The sequence below is a fragment of the Culex quinquefasciatus genome, chromosome 1, assembly GCF_015732765.1.
Source record: "Culex quinquefasciatus strain JHB chromosome 1, VPISU_Cqui_1.0_pri_paternal, whole genome shotgun sequence".
NCBI lineage: Eukaryota > Metazoa > Arthropoda > Insecta > Diptera > Culicidae > Culex > Culex quinquefasciatus.
This window is the reverse complement of record NC_051861.1, coordinates 32,132,390-32,150,663: the sequence shown is the minus strand read 5'-3', so window position 1 is coordinate 32,150,663 and position 18,274 is coordinate 32,132,390. Positions and strand designations below refer to the sequence as shown.

The 18,274-nt window shown below is 34.7% G+C and overlaps 1 protein-coding gene across 1 annotated transcript in view; it reads left to right on the top strand.

The window, feature by feature from the left end:
• The first annotated feature begins 1,100 nt into the window (after nucleotides 1-1,100).
• LOC6045189 (tolloid-like protein 1) overlaps nucleotides 1,101-18,274 on the top strand; it is a 48,240-nt gene continuing 31,066 nt past the window's right edge. The window contains exon 1 of the mRNA XM_038256290.1: nucleotides 1,101-1,655. Within this exon, the coding sequence (XP_038112218.1) occupies nucleotides 1,310-1,655 (346 nt within the window). The 5' untranslated portion in view covers nucleotides 1,101-1,309. The remainder of the gene's footprint in view (nucleotides 1,656-18,274) is intronic.

The following is an 18,274-nucleotide window of genomic DNA, read 5'->3' as shown; positions in this document are numbered from 1 at the left end:
TAAATACCAACTTTTTGTGTAAAAACTTGTTTCTTTATGTGTGTGCGTGCAACGTCGAATGAGCGTTGGTCGACTACTGCCTCGCATTGCAGCTGCACAGTGAGCTAGGGCACTCACGACTGGGTCGGGTTTGTTTATGTCACGGTTTTGCGGTTCAGTGAATGGATCTGAAAAAATCGTGTATGCGTCGCCGATTTTCGCGTCAGGACCCCTGCCATTTTCAGCTCTGATCCTGACTTAGAAAATTTTCCACAATTTCAAATCATTTCTTTAGGGGGTATATCAAAAATGTTTAAAATCAAGTTTGAAATTGCCAGTTTTCAATGTAAGCATTCGCTTTGAGACATCATTTAAGCGCAAAATTAATTATTTTGTCAAAATTGGTAAAAATTTTCCCATAGTTTCAGAGGAATTTGAATAAATACTGTAATACCAAAAGAATACCAAAATGTGGTGTTCGAAATTCTGAAATTTTGCAATATCAAAACAATACCTTAAATTGGTATGATACCACATTTTTCTCTTGCATAATCCTTAAGTCAAATTTTAAAGGGTCCAGGAATACCAAAATTTGGTATTGATACCAGAGAAAGGTATTATTACACATTTCCCTTGTTATTTACCCATGCTCGGGTAGCCCCATTATATCAGAACCAAACATAAACTAAACCAGATAAATGCAAATATAAATACTAAAAATGAGACAAAAACAAAAGAAGTAAGGATTTTCGTAAAACATGAATTTTGTAATTTCAAAAATGTGAAAATGCAAGCTTCCCCACAGTAATTTCCATACAAATTTCATTCGCTTTGCGCCAATCGTGGGCTTAACTAATCGCTCCCAAATTTTGGGAGGTTGTTTGGGATGCCAAAAGGGACCCAAAAAATGTGTTGCTGAAAAAAACAATTTTCGATTCCACCCTAGTAATACATATTCCTCCAAGTTTCAATCAATCCCAGCGCAGCGCAGCTTAAACATTTACTTTACTTCCAAAACGATAATGTGACGATTGCCTCTTAGTGCAAGTGAAATAATTGAATCCAGTAAAGTGCAACCAACCGTTTTGTGTTACTCTCGACACGTAGATTAGCTCGACTGATAGGAGTGATCTCTCCTGGAAAGATGCTGTGAACGTGAGAAAATTTTTAATCAACGATTAAACGAAGACGAACAGGGCAAATTAAGGTCCCGCCGTTCTCTGTACCGCTGACGGATCAGATGACTGACGAAAATTAAATACAGATGCAGTGCTAACAAGAAGAAAAAGTGAAGAAGGAAGGAAAAAAAACGCGCGGAAAATTTATCGAAATGAGCGCAATCGCAGCGGAAATCTCGAAGCTGAATTCCTTCGCGGAGTGCTCAAAAGTGGGGGTATTTCAACAGACAAAAAGAAGAACAACAACTTTCGCGACGACGAAGAAGATGCTGCTGTCATCGTTTCTATTGTTGGCGTTTTTGCTGACGGGTGAACCCTTCACCCTGCTCCGGTCCTGCGCCGGGCTGGAGCTCAACGAAACGCTAATTACGCAGAAACATCGGAACAATCATCAGCACTACCAACATCAGCATCAACGGTACACGATTGATGAGCTTCTCACCCTCGAGTTCGCGGCCAGGATCTCCGACGACATCGACATGGACCCGTGCAAGTCGAGTAAGTGGCATTTGAGATTTTATAAAAAATTGACACTAATTTTAAAATAAAGTTTACAAATTTCAAATAATTTCACGCAAAATTCGTTTCACGTCCAACTCATTATTCGAGAATCTTGGCTAAATCAATGGCTCAGCCAAAGTTGTTTATTTATGCGCTGCAAAAAAAAAAGAGAGAGAGATATAGAGGGTAGGTTCAGAAAACCGCCCTGATTCAATTGAAGCTGGCAAACTCGATTCAAAATTAAATTCGATTGCTGCTACCTCTTACCCAGAACATGGTTTGGTATGAGGGAGGGAAGGATTTACCCCCACTCCCGAGTGTGGGTGGAAAATCGTATTTGATTGCGTTTTTGCGCGCGGCTCCGACCAAGTTTGCTACTGGTTGGCGCTGGAACACACATTTGGAACGATATTTGCCTCATCGTCGAAAAATAAATCAAATAATAGCACTTTTGCTGCCGGTGAAAGCCGATTTGCTTGAATGTACTAGACATACACATAGTTGGTGAGATTGAGGGGGGAGCAGCGTGGGTGACTGTTCTCCTTCGTCACCCCATTCCCCTCCTCTCCGTATAGGATTCCAAGATAAAGACGATGGGGTTCAGTTCATAAATTCTGAGCCGAAAATGGATACACAAGTTTGAAGCCACTGCAATTGATAACATTTGGGAGATTGGTATCTTTGTTCGCGATGTTTGGATTTGGGGCATTTTATGACCTCGGAAGCAATTTTGAAATTAAGTGGGGAGTGTTCGAATGAATTCTGGAAAATAAATGATGTCGTGAATTTCTATCATCCTAATTTTAAGTATTCTTCAATTTCAATTAGTTGGAATTTAGCAGTTCTATTCAAGGATGTTACATTTGCGATTCAAAGATTTCTACAAAGAACAATTCATAATCGTTTGCAGGGAGGGTCCGTATTTTTAAACTGTGCTAAAAGGAGCTTCAAAACTAAAATCAAATCAAATTTGAATCAAAAATTTTTCTGTAACTTCATTATATGTCATTTGAAATTAATGCAATTATACCAAGTAAAACGTGACTTTTACCTCCCCACATAACATTTGTGTGAATATTATCTTAATTTGAATAAAATCAATCCAATCCGCAAAATCATGTACTTTGTCTGTGTTTGTTGGATTTTGTGGTTTCATATTTCAATAGTTAAAGTATTCTCTAAATAACTTAATTTCACAAAAAAAAAATTAAATAATCCTTTGAAAACTTATGTTTTAAAGAAATTTACTTGATAAATTCTTTGAGATCACGGCTATTTGATAATTCGCATTTTTAATCTGGCTGCAACTTTACAAAAACGTTAAAAAATGAAATATTGTAAAATTTTCTGCTCGTTTTAATAAAAATTATTTAGAATTTTTTAATTCAACACTAGAAAATGACAAAAATAACGGTGCAAACCTTGGTGTAAACGCTAATTGGGCAACACTGCGAAAATCACATTTTTCCTTTTTTTTATATATATATTTGCATGGGCATAAATACCTCAGAAACCAAAGGTAGTATTAAGAAAATTGAGCAACTCTCTACAAAATTGGCCGATTTCGACCATCTTTATTTTTTATATTTTTTGATTTGGCTCAAACTTTGTGACCAAAGAAGCTATTTTGTGTCATTGGTTCACCCATACAAGTCTCCATACAATTTTGGCAGCTGTCCATACAAAAATGGTATGTAAATACTCAAACAGCTGTAACTTTTGAGTGAATTTTCTGATCAATTTTGTGTCTTCGGCAAAGTTGTAGGTATTGTTGAGGACTATTGAGAAAAAATAGGTACACGGAAAATAAAATTTGCAGATTTTTTTATAAACTTTTTTTTACAGGAACTCAATTCCCCAAAATACGTATTTTTTGATTTTCGAGATTTTTTTATATGTTTTAGGAGACAAAACCCCGAAACTTTTAAGCCATAGAGAAACATGGTCAAAAAATCTGCGGCTGAGTTATAATTTTTTGAAAAAATAGTGCTTTTTGGAAACAATCAAAATTTCATGCAAAAACAAATTAATTTTTAATTTTTCAATGTAAAATTGTATTTCCAATCGAAAAGTACTCTACAGATTTTTTGATAAAGGGCTCTGTTTTCAAGATATAGCCACCGAATGTTTGATTTTAGCTAAATATTTGCAGTTTTTCTGTTTTTAAAAATAGTGACCATGAGTGACTATTTCTGAAAATATTGTTTTTGAAAAGTTCAGAAAATTTGCTAAAAAATTGTCAAAGAAGCATTGAAGATTGGACCTCCGGTTGCTGAGATACAGCCACTTTAAGTAAAAAAAACGCGAAAATTGAAGATTTTTAAGTTTCACCTAAACAACCCACCATTTTCTAATGTCGATATCTCAGCAACTAATGGTCCGATTTTCAATGTTAAAACATGAAACATTTGTGAGATTTTCCGATCTTTTCAACTTCAATTTTCGTGTTTCTTTTCCTTAAGGTGGCTGTATCTCAGCAACCGAAGGTCAAATCTTCAATGTCTCTGAGACAATTTTATAGCAAATTTTTTGAACTTTTCAAAAAAAATTTTAGAAATGGTCACTCATGGTCACTATTTTTAAAAATAGAGAAACTGCAAATATTTAGCTAAAATCAAACATTCGGTGGCTATATCTTGAAAACAGAGCCCTTTATGAAAAAATCTGTAAAGTACAGTCATCCCACATATTCGGAACGGTTTCCAGATCGGCCAATGTTCAAAAAATCATAGCAAATCGATAATTGGACCTAATGTTTCGCTTTTACTTTCATTTGAAAGCTTTTCTTGCTATCTTTCGAAAGCTGTATCGAACATCTGCAAATTTTAACTTTTATATGAAGTTTTTGAAGAATTACTTTGACCCTTGAAATCCACAAATTCGGAACACTTTTTTCTTACGAATGTAAACAAACTTTGGATCTCTCCAGGAGTACATATTTATTACCAAATAATGACTTCACACACTGAAACCAATGAAACTCAAGCTTATTCATGTTTAATACATGGTTTGATAACTTTTTTTGTGGAAATATCAGTTAAATTCAGGTGTTCCACAATTGTGGGAGGCACAATAGCATCCCACAATTACGAAACAGGCCATTTGGAGGCAGTGTTTTGCTGCTCTGGACAAAATAGTCTTGGAATGAAGTTTTTTGTTCAAAAAGTCCTACTTTTACTAGTGAAATAGCAAGATAATGTCCAAATAAAGGTTCTAAAATAGTAAGGTCGACAGAAAAGCTACTTTTGGCATGCTATTGACAAATTATCATAAAAGTGTTCCGAATTTGTGGGTGTTCCGAATATGTGGGATGACTGTACTTATCGATTGGAAATACAATTTTACATTAAAAAATAACGTCAAATTAGTTTTTGCCTAAAATTTCGATTTTTTTCCAAAAATCACCATTTTTTCAAAAATCTATAACTTGGTGGCAGATTTTTTGACCATGTTTCTCTATGGCTCAAAAGTTGCGGGTTTTTGTCCCCTAAAACATATCAAAAAATCTCGAAAATCAAAAAATACGTATTTTGGGAATTGAGTTTTTGTGAAAAAAAAGTTTATAAAAAAATCTGCATTTTTTCCGTGTACCTATTTTTTTCTTAATAGTCCTCAACAATACCTACAACTTTGCCGAAGACACCAAATTGATCAGAAAATTCACTCAAAAGTTACAGCTATTTGAGTATTTACATACCATTTTTGTATGGACAGCTGCCAAAATTGTATGGAGACTTGTATGGGTGAACCAATGTCACAAAAAAGCTTATTTGGTCATAGGGAAGGCCCCTACAAAGTTTGAGTTGTTCCTTTTTATAATATTTCACAAAAAAAGTTATAGTGAAATTACAAAAAAATAATAATTTAAAGAAAATATAATCTCTTGATTGCTTTACATTTTTTCCCCCATTCAAAATATTTTGCAATACATCTCATCTCATAAGATTCACATTTTCCCCTCTTTTCTCAAATTCAATTGCAAGAAAGGATGTAGATTTTGCTCTTCTTTAAATATTTTGCAATTATGTTTTTTAATTGAATTTTCCCTTCTTTTTATATTCAACTTGCAGAAGGAAACATTTCTCAAAGATTTATCTTCAAAAATTTCTTTTAATTTTTACGCATTTCTCCTCCACTGTTTTTTTGTAATTGAGGCCGTTGCAAATATTTGTTTAAGTTTATGTCACCCCCTTCAAAGTTGATTGAATAATCAGGTGGCAATTTTTTTCAAAACACTTCAAAATTTTTATGAAAATTTGAGTTTTATCAACCGAAAACTTGTTTAAATGCATTTTCGTGCGATTATCATCATAATTATTATTGCAAAATAGTTAAAGTAGGGCAAAACTTACACCACTTTGAAAGGTTGAAATTTTAATTTATAAAAGAAAATTGCATAAAAAAAATTGTTGATAATTATTTGAGAAGTAAAAAAATGTACTAAATTAATAGATTTTTCTTTTTTAAATCAAAATTTTTAATACATCTATGAAACATTGCGTTAAAAAACTTTTTGAGAAATAAAAACAGATATGTTCGATTTTTTGATAAATAATCATCATCTCTAAAAGTAAAGTTATCTTTGAAAAAAAAAATTTAAATTTTAAATTAATATTAAAAAAATTGAAAGTACGTAGCACAAATTTGTATGAGGGCGATATTTTGCTGTATTTTCAAGACAATCTGTGCACAAAAGAGATTTTTACTCGGTCATCTTAGTTCTCCTAGCTTTGATTTTGGGGATATTCAAAGAAAGCTAGAAATCTGAGCAATATTGTTTAACTAACATTTTGATGGTTTTTTTTTTTGGAAATATTTTGCGTCTTTTATTCTGACCCTATCAGAAGATATGAGTCATGGAGCTTAATTTATAGCAAATGCTTAATTAGAAAAAAACACCTGTTCCAAAGACTACGTGCTACTAAACAAGGAAAAACAACATCTTGTCGGTGGTGGTTGGTACTAAATCGTTATTAAACCCTTCAACCGTAGCCAGCGTTAACAGGACCAACCTGGCGTCACCTGGCTGGCATACCACATGTTTGTGTACGGTCAGGTATGTGTGTGTGTGCCAAGTCAAGGCAAATTACTTGCACACTGTTTACATTCCATGTATGCCTGTGATAATACCCGAGGATCACCAGAAACAACGTGTTCACACGCCCAGTACAAAATGAGAAACACCTGCTACTCCACCCACACACATAGGAGAGTTATGGTCACCGGCTGAAAGGATACACTTTACACACTAAATGCATGTTGTTGTGCACAGTTAAAAAAACATGTAATTTTACTTCAAAATTGTGCTCATATCAATTTAAAAAATTACCCTTGAACACTTTTTTAAACTGTGTACGTACGTACATGTGTGTTGTTGGGCTTTCCCCATCCCAATTGCACGTAAAACCAACTGACTGCAAGTGAACAACACACTCCTACAGATCGTAACTCTTCTCCCTCCCAGCTCGAGCCACATGTTAATGCCGACCACAGAACTGGGCTTTGTTCATTAAAACCTGACCGGTCAAGTTGCATAAAAGTTTCCTCCTCTTTTCCGAACGTACACCGAGCAAAAGTATATCAATTTTCATCCTTTTGTACCGAACCGGGTAGTGCACACATGGAACCGCAATAAATTACGTGAACCATGTTCCCACAATGTTGTGCCACATCGCCCTGATGGTCCAATCGGGTGGCGGCTGATGGCTGGCTGGAGGTTATAGGTTTCAATTTGCTGCCACTTGACAATGTGTGTACCCATGGTTGATGGCAATGTAGTTTGGGATTCGGGTTGGATTTTTCTTTGGTTACTGTTTTGGAAATTTAACTTGGCAAACTCGAAAGCTGGCATCGAATTTTTAAACAATTTCTTTGATATTTAATTTCAAAATGACTTAAACAATATCATACAAATTTGAGTGATTTTTTTCGATGGATCCTTTTTTTTCTTGACTAATTACAACAATTCTTTTTCCTGGCCCATCCTGGCCACTCTGAAACCGATAGAGCAGTCAGAGCAATTTTCCACGAAATCGGTCTTTTTTTTTGGAATTTTAATTTTTGTATTTTTTAATCCGACTGAAACTTTTTTGGTGCCTTCGGTATGCCCAAAAAAGCCATTTTTCATCATTAGATTCTCCATATAATTTTCCATACAAATTTGGCAGCTGTCCATACAAAAATGATGTATGAAAATTCAAAAATCTGTATCTTTTGAAGGATTTTTTTGATCGATTTGGTGTCTTCGGCTAAGTTGTAGGTATGGATATGGACTACACTGAAAAAAATGATACACGGTAAAAAAAATTTTGGTGGTTTTTTATTTAACTTTTTGTCACTAAAACTTGATTTGCAAACAAACACTATTTTTATTTATTTTTATTTTTTGATACAGTATGTAAAAAAAGTATTTATACCCCTTGGGCACTATGCACATTATGTGATGAAACATGTAAAAAATTTAAAGTTTGACAGGAACCTAGTACTACGTTTTGTTCAGAAACTCATGCCAAACATTTTGCTACAAAAAGCTCATGAAAAGATGATTTCTATAAAAAGTTATATAACAAATACTATTACGAAAATAAAAAAACGTGGGTTTGATAGAAAACCTGGATGTATGGGTATCAAAAGATCGAAAATTTTATGCCCTTTCTGATACCACATAGGTTGACTTGTGAATCGTGGACCGGTTCGGATGCCGGCGGATTTTCCTACGACGTTGGTACGAAATTCCAACGAAAAATCTATTCTATCGATATAAATACCCCCAAAACGGTGTTATACCCACTCCAAAATGTTTATTTAGCATTTCTATGGTAATATATTGACATTTATTTGAATTAAAAGTTTGCAAAAATAAGTTTAGATAAGTTTCATATAGAAATACCAGAGTTATATAAACTTTTATACTAAGTAGTTAGTAAACTTTATATTCAATCCAAATTATTTTTTTAATCAGTCAAGAATGCCTATTTGGAGTTGGGAGACTGGATTTATGGTGATTTGTCAACAAATAACATTATTTATGTTAATTTTTCGAAAGGTGTACAAACTTTTTTTGCACCTTTTTTATTTTCGTAATAGTATTTGTTATAAAACTTTTTATAGAAATCATCTTTTCATGAGCTTTTTGTAGCAAAATGTTTGGCATGAGTTTCTGAACAAAACGTAGTACTAGGTTCCTGTTGAAGTTTAAATTTTTTACATGTTTCATCACAAAATGTACATAGTGCCCAAGGGGTGTAAATACTTTTTTTACATACTGTATGTTTTAGAGGACATTAAATGCCAACTTTTCAGGAATTTCCAAGTTGTCTTTGACCGAATTATGAATTTTTTAATCAATGCTGATTTTTTCAAAAAATCGAAATACTGGTCGTAAAAAATTTTCAACTTCATTTTTCGACGTAAAATTAAATTTGCAATCAAAAAGTACTATGGTGAAATTTTGATAAAGTGCACCGTTTTCAAGTTAAATCCATTTTCAGGTGACTTTTTTGAAAATAGTCGCAGCTTTTCATTTTTTTTAAATAAGTGCACATGTTTGCTCACCTTTGAAAAAAAAAAAATTTGGAAAGCTGAGAAAATTCTCTATATTTTGCTTTCTTGAACTTTGTTGATACGACCCTTGGGTACTAAAGCCCTATGTAAATTTTTATGTACAACGGTAAAAAACACGATCAAAAACCATTTCTGATCACTTTTTTTTCATTTTAATGCAAAAAAAAAATTGACAAGGCAACATTTTTTCGATGGATCAACTATGATCCCCTTGGAACAAGCTGTCAAGTAGGAGCTTTTCTGTCAAGAAGGACCGCGAGGTTAATTTTTCAAAATTGATTTAAAAAATCATTTTAAACTCTTTGTAGTCGTACAACGGGTCATTGTATCCAGAAAAATAAGCTTTATCGCTGTAAACAATAATATCAGCAATCTAAGCTTCATTTTAGGACCCAATTGCTGAGATATTGCCATGCAAGTGTTTAAAAACAGGAAAATTGATGTTTTCTAAGTCCCACCCAAACAACACACCATTTTCCAATGTCGATATCTCAGCAACTAATAGTCCGATTTACAATGTTAAAATATGAAACATTCGTGAAATTATCCGATCTTTTCGAAAAAAATACTTTCAAAAATTTTAAATCAAGACTAACATTTAAAAAGGGCCGAAAATTCAATATTACGCCCTTTTGAAATGTATGTCTTGGTTTAAAATATTTAAATATTTTTTTCGAAGAGATAGGAAAATTTCACGATTGTTTCATATTTTAACATTGTAAATTGGATTATCAGTTGCTGAGATATCGACATTAGAAAATAGTGGACTGTTAGGGTGAGACTTAGAAAACAACAATTTTCCTGTTTTTAAACACTTGCATGCAAGGGAATGGTGGAAAGAGAGGAATCACAAATCCGTATAAATAATTTCAAGATTTTTCAGGTGTAAACCGAAAACGCGATCAAAAATTAAAATGGAAGAATAAGGCTTTTAACTGCTTATTTAATTGTCGGTGTACAGGACGCCGCACTGTTTAATCAATTTCTGACGTCCATTCAATTTTGCAGTCCAAACCCAGTCATTGAATTGGAAAAAAAAAAAATCTTTTTCAAATTTTCTTTTGTTGATTTGTGTGCACCTACGTCGAAGAACAAGATTGTTTACTTTTTGCTCTTTGCTCTGACAGTCTTGGTCTGACAGATTTGGTCTGTCAGCTTTATCATGGATTTTGGTCTGGTCTAGGCGAGGGATAGGACACAGCACCTTCCTGCTTGCATGGCAATATCTCAGCAACTAAGGGTCGTATCAACAAAGTTTAAAAAAGCAAAATATAGAGAATTTTCTCAGCTTTTCAAAAATATTTTATTTAAAGTGGGCAAACATGTGCACTAATTAAAAAAAAATGAAAAACTGCGACTATTTTCAAAAAAGTCACCTAAAAATGGATTTAACTTGAAAACGGTGCACTTTATCAAAATTTCACTAAATTCCTTTTTGATTGCAAATTTGATTTTACATCGAAAAATGAAGTTGAAAACTTTTTACGAGCAATATTTCGATTTTTTGAAAAAATCAGTATTGATTAAAAAAAATCTTAACTCGGTCAATGATTTTTTGGACAACCTGGAAATTTCTGAAAAGTTGACAATTGATGTCCTCTAAAACATATCAAAAAATAAAAAAAAATTATAATAGTGTTTTTTTTGCAAATCATGTTTTGTAACAAAAAGTTAAATAAAAAATCACCAATTTTTTTTTACTGTGTATCATTTTTTTCAGTGTATTCCATATCTATACCTACAACTTTGCCAAGACACCAAATCGATCAAAAAATTCCTTCAAAAGATACAGATTTTTGAATTTTCATAAATCATTTTTGTATGGACAGCTGCCAAATTTGTATGGAAAATTATATGGAGAATTTATTGATGCAAAATGGCTTCTTTGGGCATACCGAAGGCACCAAAAAAGTTTCAGTCGGATTAAAAAATACAAAAAAAAATGGAATGACCGAAATCTGAGAAAACTGCTCAGTCATGTAATAATGTGAACGGAACCCGTTCTGCGTTCGTTCTTATTCTTCAATGTGAACTGAGTCATTGATTTTCGTTCCAAAAACGGAACGTCGAAGAACCCGTTCAAAAGCATGACTACGATAGAGTTTCTTGCATAGTCCGGATGTGGCCTAAGGGTGATCGGTTCTAGAGTGGAAACCATGGGCAGGGGATTGAAACTCGTCTGAAAAACCTGTATTATTTTCTCCTTCAAAACGGTGGCGCCGCGTGGTGGTAGCTGCCCTGTTTATTACACTGTGAAATTAATTTATTGGAAACTTACCTTCTAAACAGTCGATGTTCTCAATCTAATTTTTTTCTGCCTTTTCAAAATCACTTTGATTCTCCAAATTTGCATATCATGCCCAGATCCATAAAATCCATCTACGGGATGACCAAACAGCAAACTTCGTCATCCATCGCACCAGGTGTCCTCCGGGCTAGGAGCTATGGGAACAACAACATTCAGCAAAATTGCATCAAGCATCATCCCCCAAAGCCCGATAGCTTGGCTTTTGCAAGGCAGAACGTCGCACGCGCCACGACGCCAACGAGATGCATGTGACCGAGGAGACTGGGGATTCTTACCGTAACCCAGATAACATCTACAAAGTGCACAAGTGTGCGGAACATAAGAAGCTGGAAAAGCTAGAAACCCGGTTCACGGTGGGTTTAGAGTTTTCCGAAATTTTAAGAAATTAAATTTAAAAAACTTCTTTTGATGCACCATAACAAAATTTTAAATGTTGAAAAAAAAATAACAATTTAAAACCCACACTTCAAAATTGTCGGAACGATATTTGTGCCAAGCAAAGACGGAGATTCTTGCTTTGACCCCGGCCACCGGAACGTCCCTTGCTTCCTTCCGGAACGTCCAGAACCACCAACGACACGACGACGACGCGTTGATGTTATTCCTTGATATTACGGCAGCGAAATGGCTTCAAAGTGATTTATCATTTTACGATGCAGCCATGTGTGCAAAGCCAAATCACAGGACGACGGCGAAGGTGTATGTAAGTGGACGGATGGTGGAGAGATGGCCTCTTGGCGATGATCTGGGCTGATGTTGATACGTTGGGACACGGAAAATATGGGACATGAACGAAGCGAAAGGGTTGTGCGTGTGGAAAGTGGTTTCAGGGGTGGCAAATTTGAAACAATGTTTTTTTTTTTTAATTGGGCAACTCACGGAGGAAAAGCTTTGGAAAACGAGCATTCTAGTACTACCACACACCGATTTTGGCTCTTATTGAAAAAAAAGTCCAGCAAAGAACATCCAAAATGACTATGTAATCGTTCTTGTTTCGCAAGATTCTCATTATTGTGCCAATGCCAAAATATCTAAGTTCTATAAATTATGCCCAAATTTGATATGATTAAAACGGAAAACAATCCAAAAAGTATCTTTTTCCGGTCCCCGAAATTAAAAATAAGTTTGACACTTCGGAAAACATAAACATGTTTGTATAAAAAGTTTTGCAATTGATTTCAAGAAGGTTTTCCTGTTAAAGTTAAATTTAAGTGCGAGTCCACGAGCAAAGCATACCCATCTCGCAGCGACCTCACCAATCTGCCTGGGGTTCTTTGCACATATACAACTACACGGAGAGACCGTGCCCAGAAATTTTAACAATAAAAATTGTTGATTTTACTTTCGTAAATTTTAACAAAAACGTACTTGTTTCTGCCAATTTTCAGTTAAAATAACCAAAATTCAATATTAATTTTATAACCCGTTTGTTGAAAATGCTAAAGGCAAAAAGCTAACAGATTTCCCGAACTCGAATGAACGTGCTCGACTGTTAGCTTTGGTTTTAGGAAAATCAAAAATTTTGTTGGTTGAATATAATTTACATTTGGTTGAATATTTTAAAGATGAACTTGGGTTTGTTTACGTCTGTCATTTGAAGTCAGGATTCGAACGAGAGCGGTCGATTTGTTGAGTTTGTGTCGTTAATTATGAAGTGAGAGAATGTGAAAGGTGAAAATTACACTATTTAGCTAATGTTGAAGTGGCAAATCAAAGTGTTGCAACTGGGGAGGTGGAATTGGTGAGTAGGTTTGTTGATGATTTCTTTGCAGGTGAAGAGCAAGAGGACGACCTTCGCCATGAGGACCTCTAATGCGAGTGAGTTGAACACGTTATAAGAATGTTTGATGGAAAGAGAGGGCAATAAAAAGGGAAAGGCGGGCCGACTCTTCACGGATAGAGCAGCCCGGGCAAATTTAACAAAATGTTGGTTAATCCAAGTAAGTATGGGTTTATTTTTGCACAATAATTTATGTGATGTGATTCTTATTAGAAAACTGAATCATTAAAAAGCTTCGTGCTTACGACGGATAAAATCTTAATGAACCATTCTTTTTTCAGAATCATCAATTATAAAATACATAAAAACACATGACAACATAAAAAAGAGATGAAGTAAAATAAAAAATATATATATATAAAATAAATAAAAGAAGATAATTATTATCTTGAATGTTTTGTTGCAATACGTCTGCTCAATAAACTGGTAAGTAAAACTCTAAATATTTTTTTCAGGAATCGGAGTACGTTGAATAAATTGAATCAAATGCAATGAAAGTTTGTTGCCAAAAGTAATTGTTAAATTAATGCAAGCTTGGTAAGTAGCATTATTGATATTTCTTCTTTCCTCAATATAATTACATTTATTTACGTTCCTTTTTTCAGTTTATAGCCGAAATTAAGAATAGTGTATTAAATTACTAATACATCTCCCATGTCTATTTGCAGCAAAAGGTTCACTTAGTGAAAATTCTGTGTCCAACCACAAGAAAAATAACTAAACCTGAGACCATTGTAGATGATGATGACTTATCGGAAGATTTCACAGTGAATGCAACACTTAATTTTATACAACATAATAAAAATATAAGCTTAAAACTTGGTGAAAATTTTGCTCGGTTTCTATTTTTAAGGAATTCGCGAGAAATTAAACATCTTTTTTAAATATGATTAACAAAATTTGTAATATGCTTTTTTATATTTTTTTTAGTTTAATGCAACGTAACATGTTTTATAACAACAGTTAAAAAAGTTTAGTTTTGATGCTTTTTAACAGTAATTTAACAACTTCATGCAAAAAAAACAAATTTGTACAAAACGTTAAATTTTTGGGCAGAATAAATGCGAATATAAAAACACTCAGCATTAATTTGTGAGGCATTATTACAAAATTTACTGCAAATCTAATAAAAATATTGCTAACAACTGCTAGTTATTGACTACATGTACAAATATTTTTCTGTATTCAAGTAAGACATTAGTTAAAATATAGCTAGAAATTCGGCCCAGCCTGTATCGTTGGATAATTAAAGAAAATATATATCAACACTTGCATAAATTATGTCTAATTAAGAAATGTTTTGTTATAAACCACTAATAATTTGCTGCATGCAAAAATATTTCGGTTGATACAACAAAAAAAAATTGTTGAAAAATAGTTGAAAAATATTTCACAGCCAGTTTTTAACAGAATATTCCACAATATTTCAGCTGAAAACAAGAAATTTTTAGTTAATTTTCTGAAAAAAATATTCTAGCAGTTGACTGCTAGAATTTTTTTCGGACATTTAACCAACAAAAATGGCAATTCCAACTATTTTTTTAGTTAATTTTAGTTACTGGTGGTCAGCAATTTCGGGTTAACAAAATCAACAATCGATTGTTGAAAAAAAGCTGTGTAAAAAAATTACCCATACTTTTAGTTAAATTAACCAAGATTTTCTTGGATTTGCCCCGGCCGGTCTCTCCGTGTAGCATCTGGGCCAAATATGAGCACTCTAAGTGGGGTAAGTGAAGCTAATCGGGATTAAAAGTTACAGGCAAAATTTAATTAAATTTCAATATTCAAAATATTGAAAGGGCTTAACAAATCGTCACCGTCGTGCTAACTTGTCGTACGTGCATTTTGGGGCAAATTGAGTTAAGAACGCCATTTTGTGCAGTTCACAATGCCTCACCTTTTGACCTTCACAGCTCCCCAAAATACGATTTCAATCCTCAGATAATCAACGAAATCCGAAAAAAAACTCCGTGCCTTTTTGTCACTTCACATGTAAAAGTAGTTTCAATCTCGTCGTGCTATCTTGTCACTCCCTGAAAATCGATGTAAGTGCGACAACTGGCCAAAGGGATTTCAGGTCAGAACGCGTTTGACGCACGTACAAGTTAGACGACCGTAAACATTTGTAATTATACCTCGAGACTCCAGCAACCAACTTCAACCAAACTTCGGGACAATGCACAGAATGGTCAGCCAAACAAAGGGACCATCCATAAACCACGTGGACACTTTAGGGGGTATGGCGATTGTCCACGCTCCATACAAAAAGATATTTTTGTATAGACAATTGTCCACGAAGGGGGTTGAGAAATCGAAAAAAGTGTCCACGTGGCTTATGGATGGTCCCAAAATGTGTTTGTTATTGTTTACATTGCGTGTTTTCGTTTTTGTTTATTCAAGGTCAAACATTAAAACACGTTTTTCTCGGAACGTCGGAGTGGTGGGTGCGACAAGATTGCACTACGACGTCGATACTACTGATTATTAAACAGTCACCAACTTCAACTTGGGCTTGTGCTTGAACAGCCTCATTCATTAGGATCATTCGAAAATCACGTTACGCATTCACTCCATCGAGATATTAAATGTGCGAGTGTTTGCAACATAGACTTCCGTTTTACGGCAAAATGTATACGCCTTTTTGGACATTTTAAATTTTACTGTACAGTCTGATATAGAATCTTAAAAGCTTCCTCCAGACGAAAGAAATTTAACTCATCATGATGTATGTATACATTGCGGAAAATTGTTCATGCAAAACTCGATAGGGGAAAGTGGGGCAAGTATAACAAGCTAAGGAAATGCTCGTTATAACCCATTAAAAACGTTAAAAAATCTGTCGGATTTATTGGAATAATCTTATTCCAGGTCTTGACTGAGGCTTTGACAGAACAAGTTTAAAAAAAATCCTATTTTTTTAAGTACAAAATTCATTTAATTTTTTTTTTTTGAGTTTTCGTACGTTCTACTCAACTAATGGGGCAAGATGAACAACCCGTTGGGGCAAGAGGAGCAATGCATGAAAAAACATGCTAATTTACTAACAAACGAACTATTATCACTTAGATACATCAGATTAGGATGTATTTGAAACGTTTCTTTCATTTTTAGATTAAAAAATAATATTTTACTTAAAATTTGACCGTTTTTACGAAAAAAATATTACTTAGATGATAAATAGTAAATTTTCGTAATATTATTATATAGTGTATGGACAATTTTTTAAACCATTGATTATCAGTTTTTAAGAACTTTTATGTATTTTTTCACAATAAAACATGTTGTTGCAGCAATTCGTATTTTTTGCCATACTAAAAATCCATATGGTACACTTGCCCCACCTAAAAAAGATTTTTTTAAAACTCTCTACAAAAATAACCAAAACATAAATAAAACTTTAAAATACGTGCAAATCATTGGTAGGAGCACTACTGATCTAGGAAAAATAGCATTTTGATAAAATGAGCCTTAAAACGAACCCTAAGCCTTATTTTGTACATTACAAATATTATAAGGAAACAAAGGTTTTGAAAAAAAACTTCACTCAATATTATGCCCAGTGGCGTTTACGTCGTTTTGGCGGTTATGTGGTAGTAGAATCAGCTAATTGCATTGCTAGCAACAATTCCTCATACTGAAAATAATCAAAATTGTAAAAATTACGGCCTTACTAGCGATTGTTCCTCTTGCCCCATATGGTCGTCTTGCCCCACCTTCCCCTACGTTCAATTTTTTACACGGTTGCGTTTAACTTTGAAATTTGCACTTAGACAGACGTCAAAATAACAATAACAATAAGAGAAGGAACGACAGATCCACTCAGTTGTCAAAATAGCTGGCACAACTAATATAGCCTGCTATAGAGTTATCTACGTGCGCATGTATTGCGTGTACGTACACGAAGGATTTTTAGGTTAAAATTTGTACCCGCCAGCAAAAACAAATGGTAAGCTAGTGTGCGTGAGATCGGGCTTAGATAGCTCTATTCTTTATGTAAACTAATGTCAAAAACATAAACAATGACTTTTAAAACCCGCCGTATGACATGCATGATTTTTAAAACCCGCCAAACAAATCCCAGCACACTGGGGGTTGCTAGGGGAAAATCGGAAAAGTCCTTGTCAAAAATTTTGTGTTTTGTTTTGGAACGGTGGTTTTTTTTCAGGGTCCTGATTTATAACCCCGAAAAATTCCGAATCGGATTAAAAATCAACATCACCACTACGAGAGCTGTTGGGGTGGACCGATCACCAACAGCGGCAGCGCGTGTCCGTACTCACTACGCAACAGCACCAGCACTAGTCAGGGCAGCCCGTCGTCGTTGTTTGCCGGCAGCAGTAAAAGCAGCGGCTCGTTGGACGCCAAGAAAAAGTCCAGCCTGTTGATCTGTTCCTCGCCGGTGGACTATTTGGACGAGGTGAAGCTGCGGGAGTTGACGGCCTCGTACCGGACAACTTGGACACGCCGCTGATCGGAACTTTGGGTGCCATCTTTTGTCGTACCAATCCACTGCGTTGAGCTTTCCTAAACAAGCCCAGCTCGAGCATCGATCGAATGCTGGAAAAGGCGCCGGAGGATTTGAAGAACCTCAAGAAGGAAGACCTGCGAACGCTCGAGGGTCTGGGATCTGGGCAAGGACGAGGACAGTGCGGCGGAGAAGCCACCCCCGTTTAGAACAACCTTCAGACCACGGTTGAGGCGCGCGATGAAGGCGCTGTACGAGGCGCGAGCTTCGGACTTTGGTCCCATCAACAATGCCTTACAAACGCTCGGCTAAAAAAAACTGTTTTTTCTCATAACTTGTTCGCTTCCTGTTATTTTTGCCCCGGAGTAAACGATAACAATGCAAAGGAAACGGAACAATTTTAGAGGAAATAATTTTTCGCTCAAGTAAGCAAAATATACTTGAGCGAAAAATGAATGACAAAAAAGTGCTTTAGACAATTTAAGGAGGAGAAAAATAAT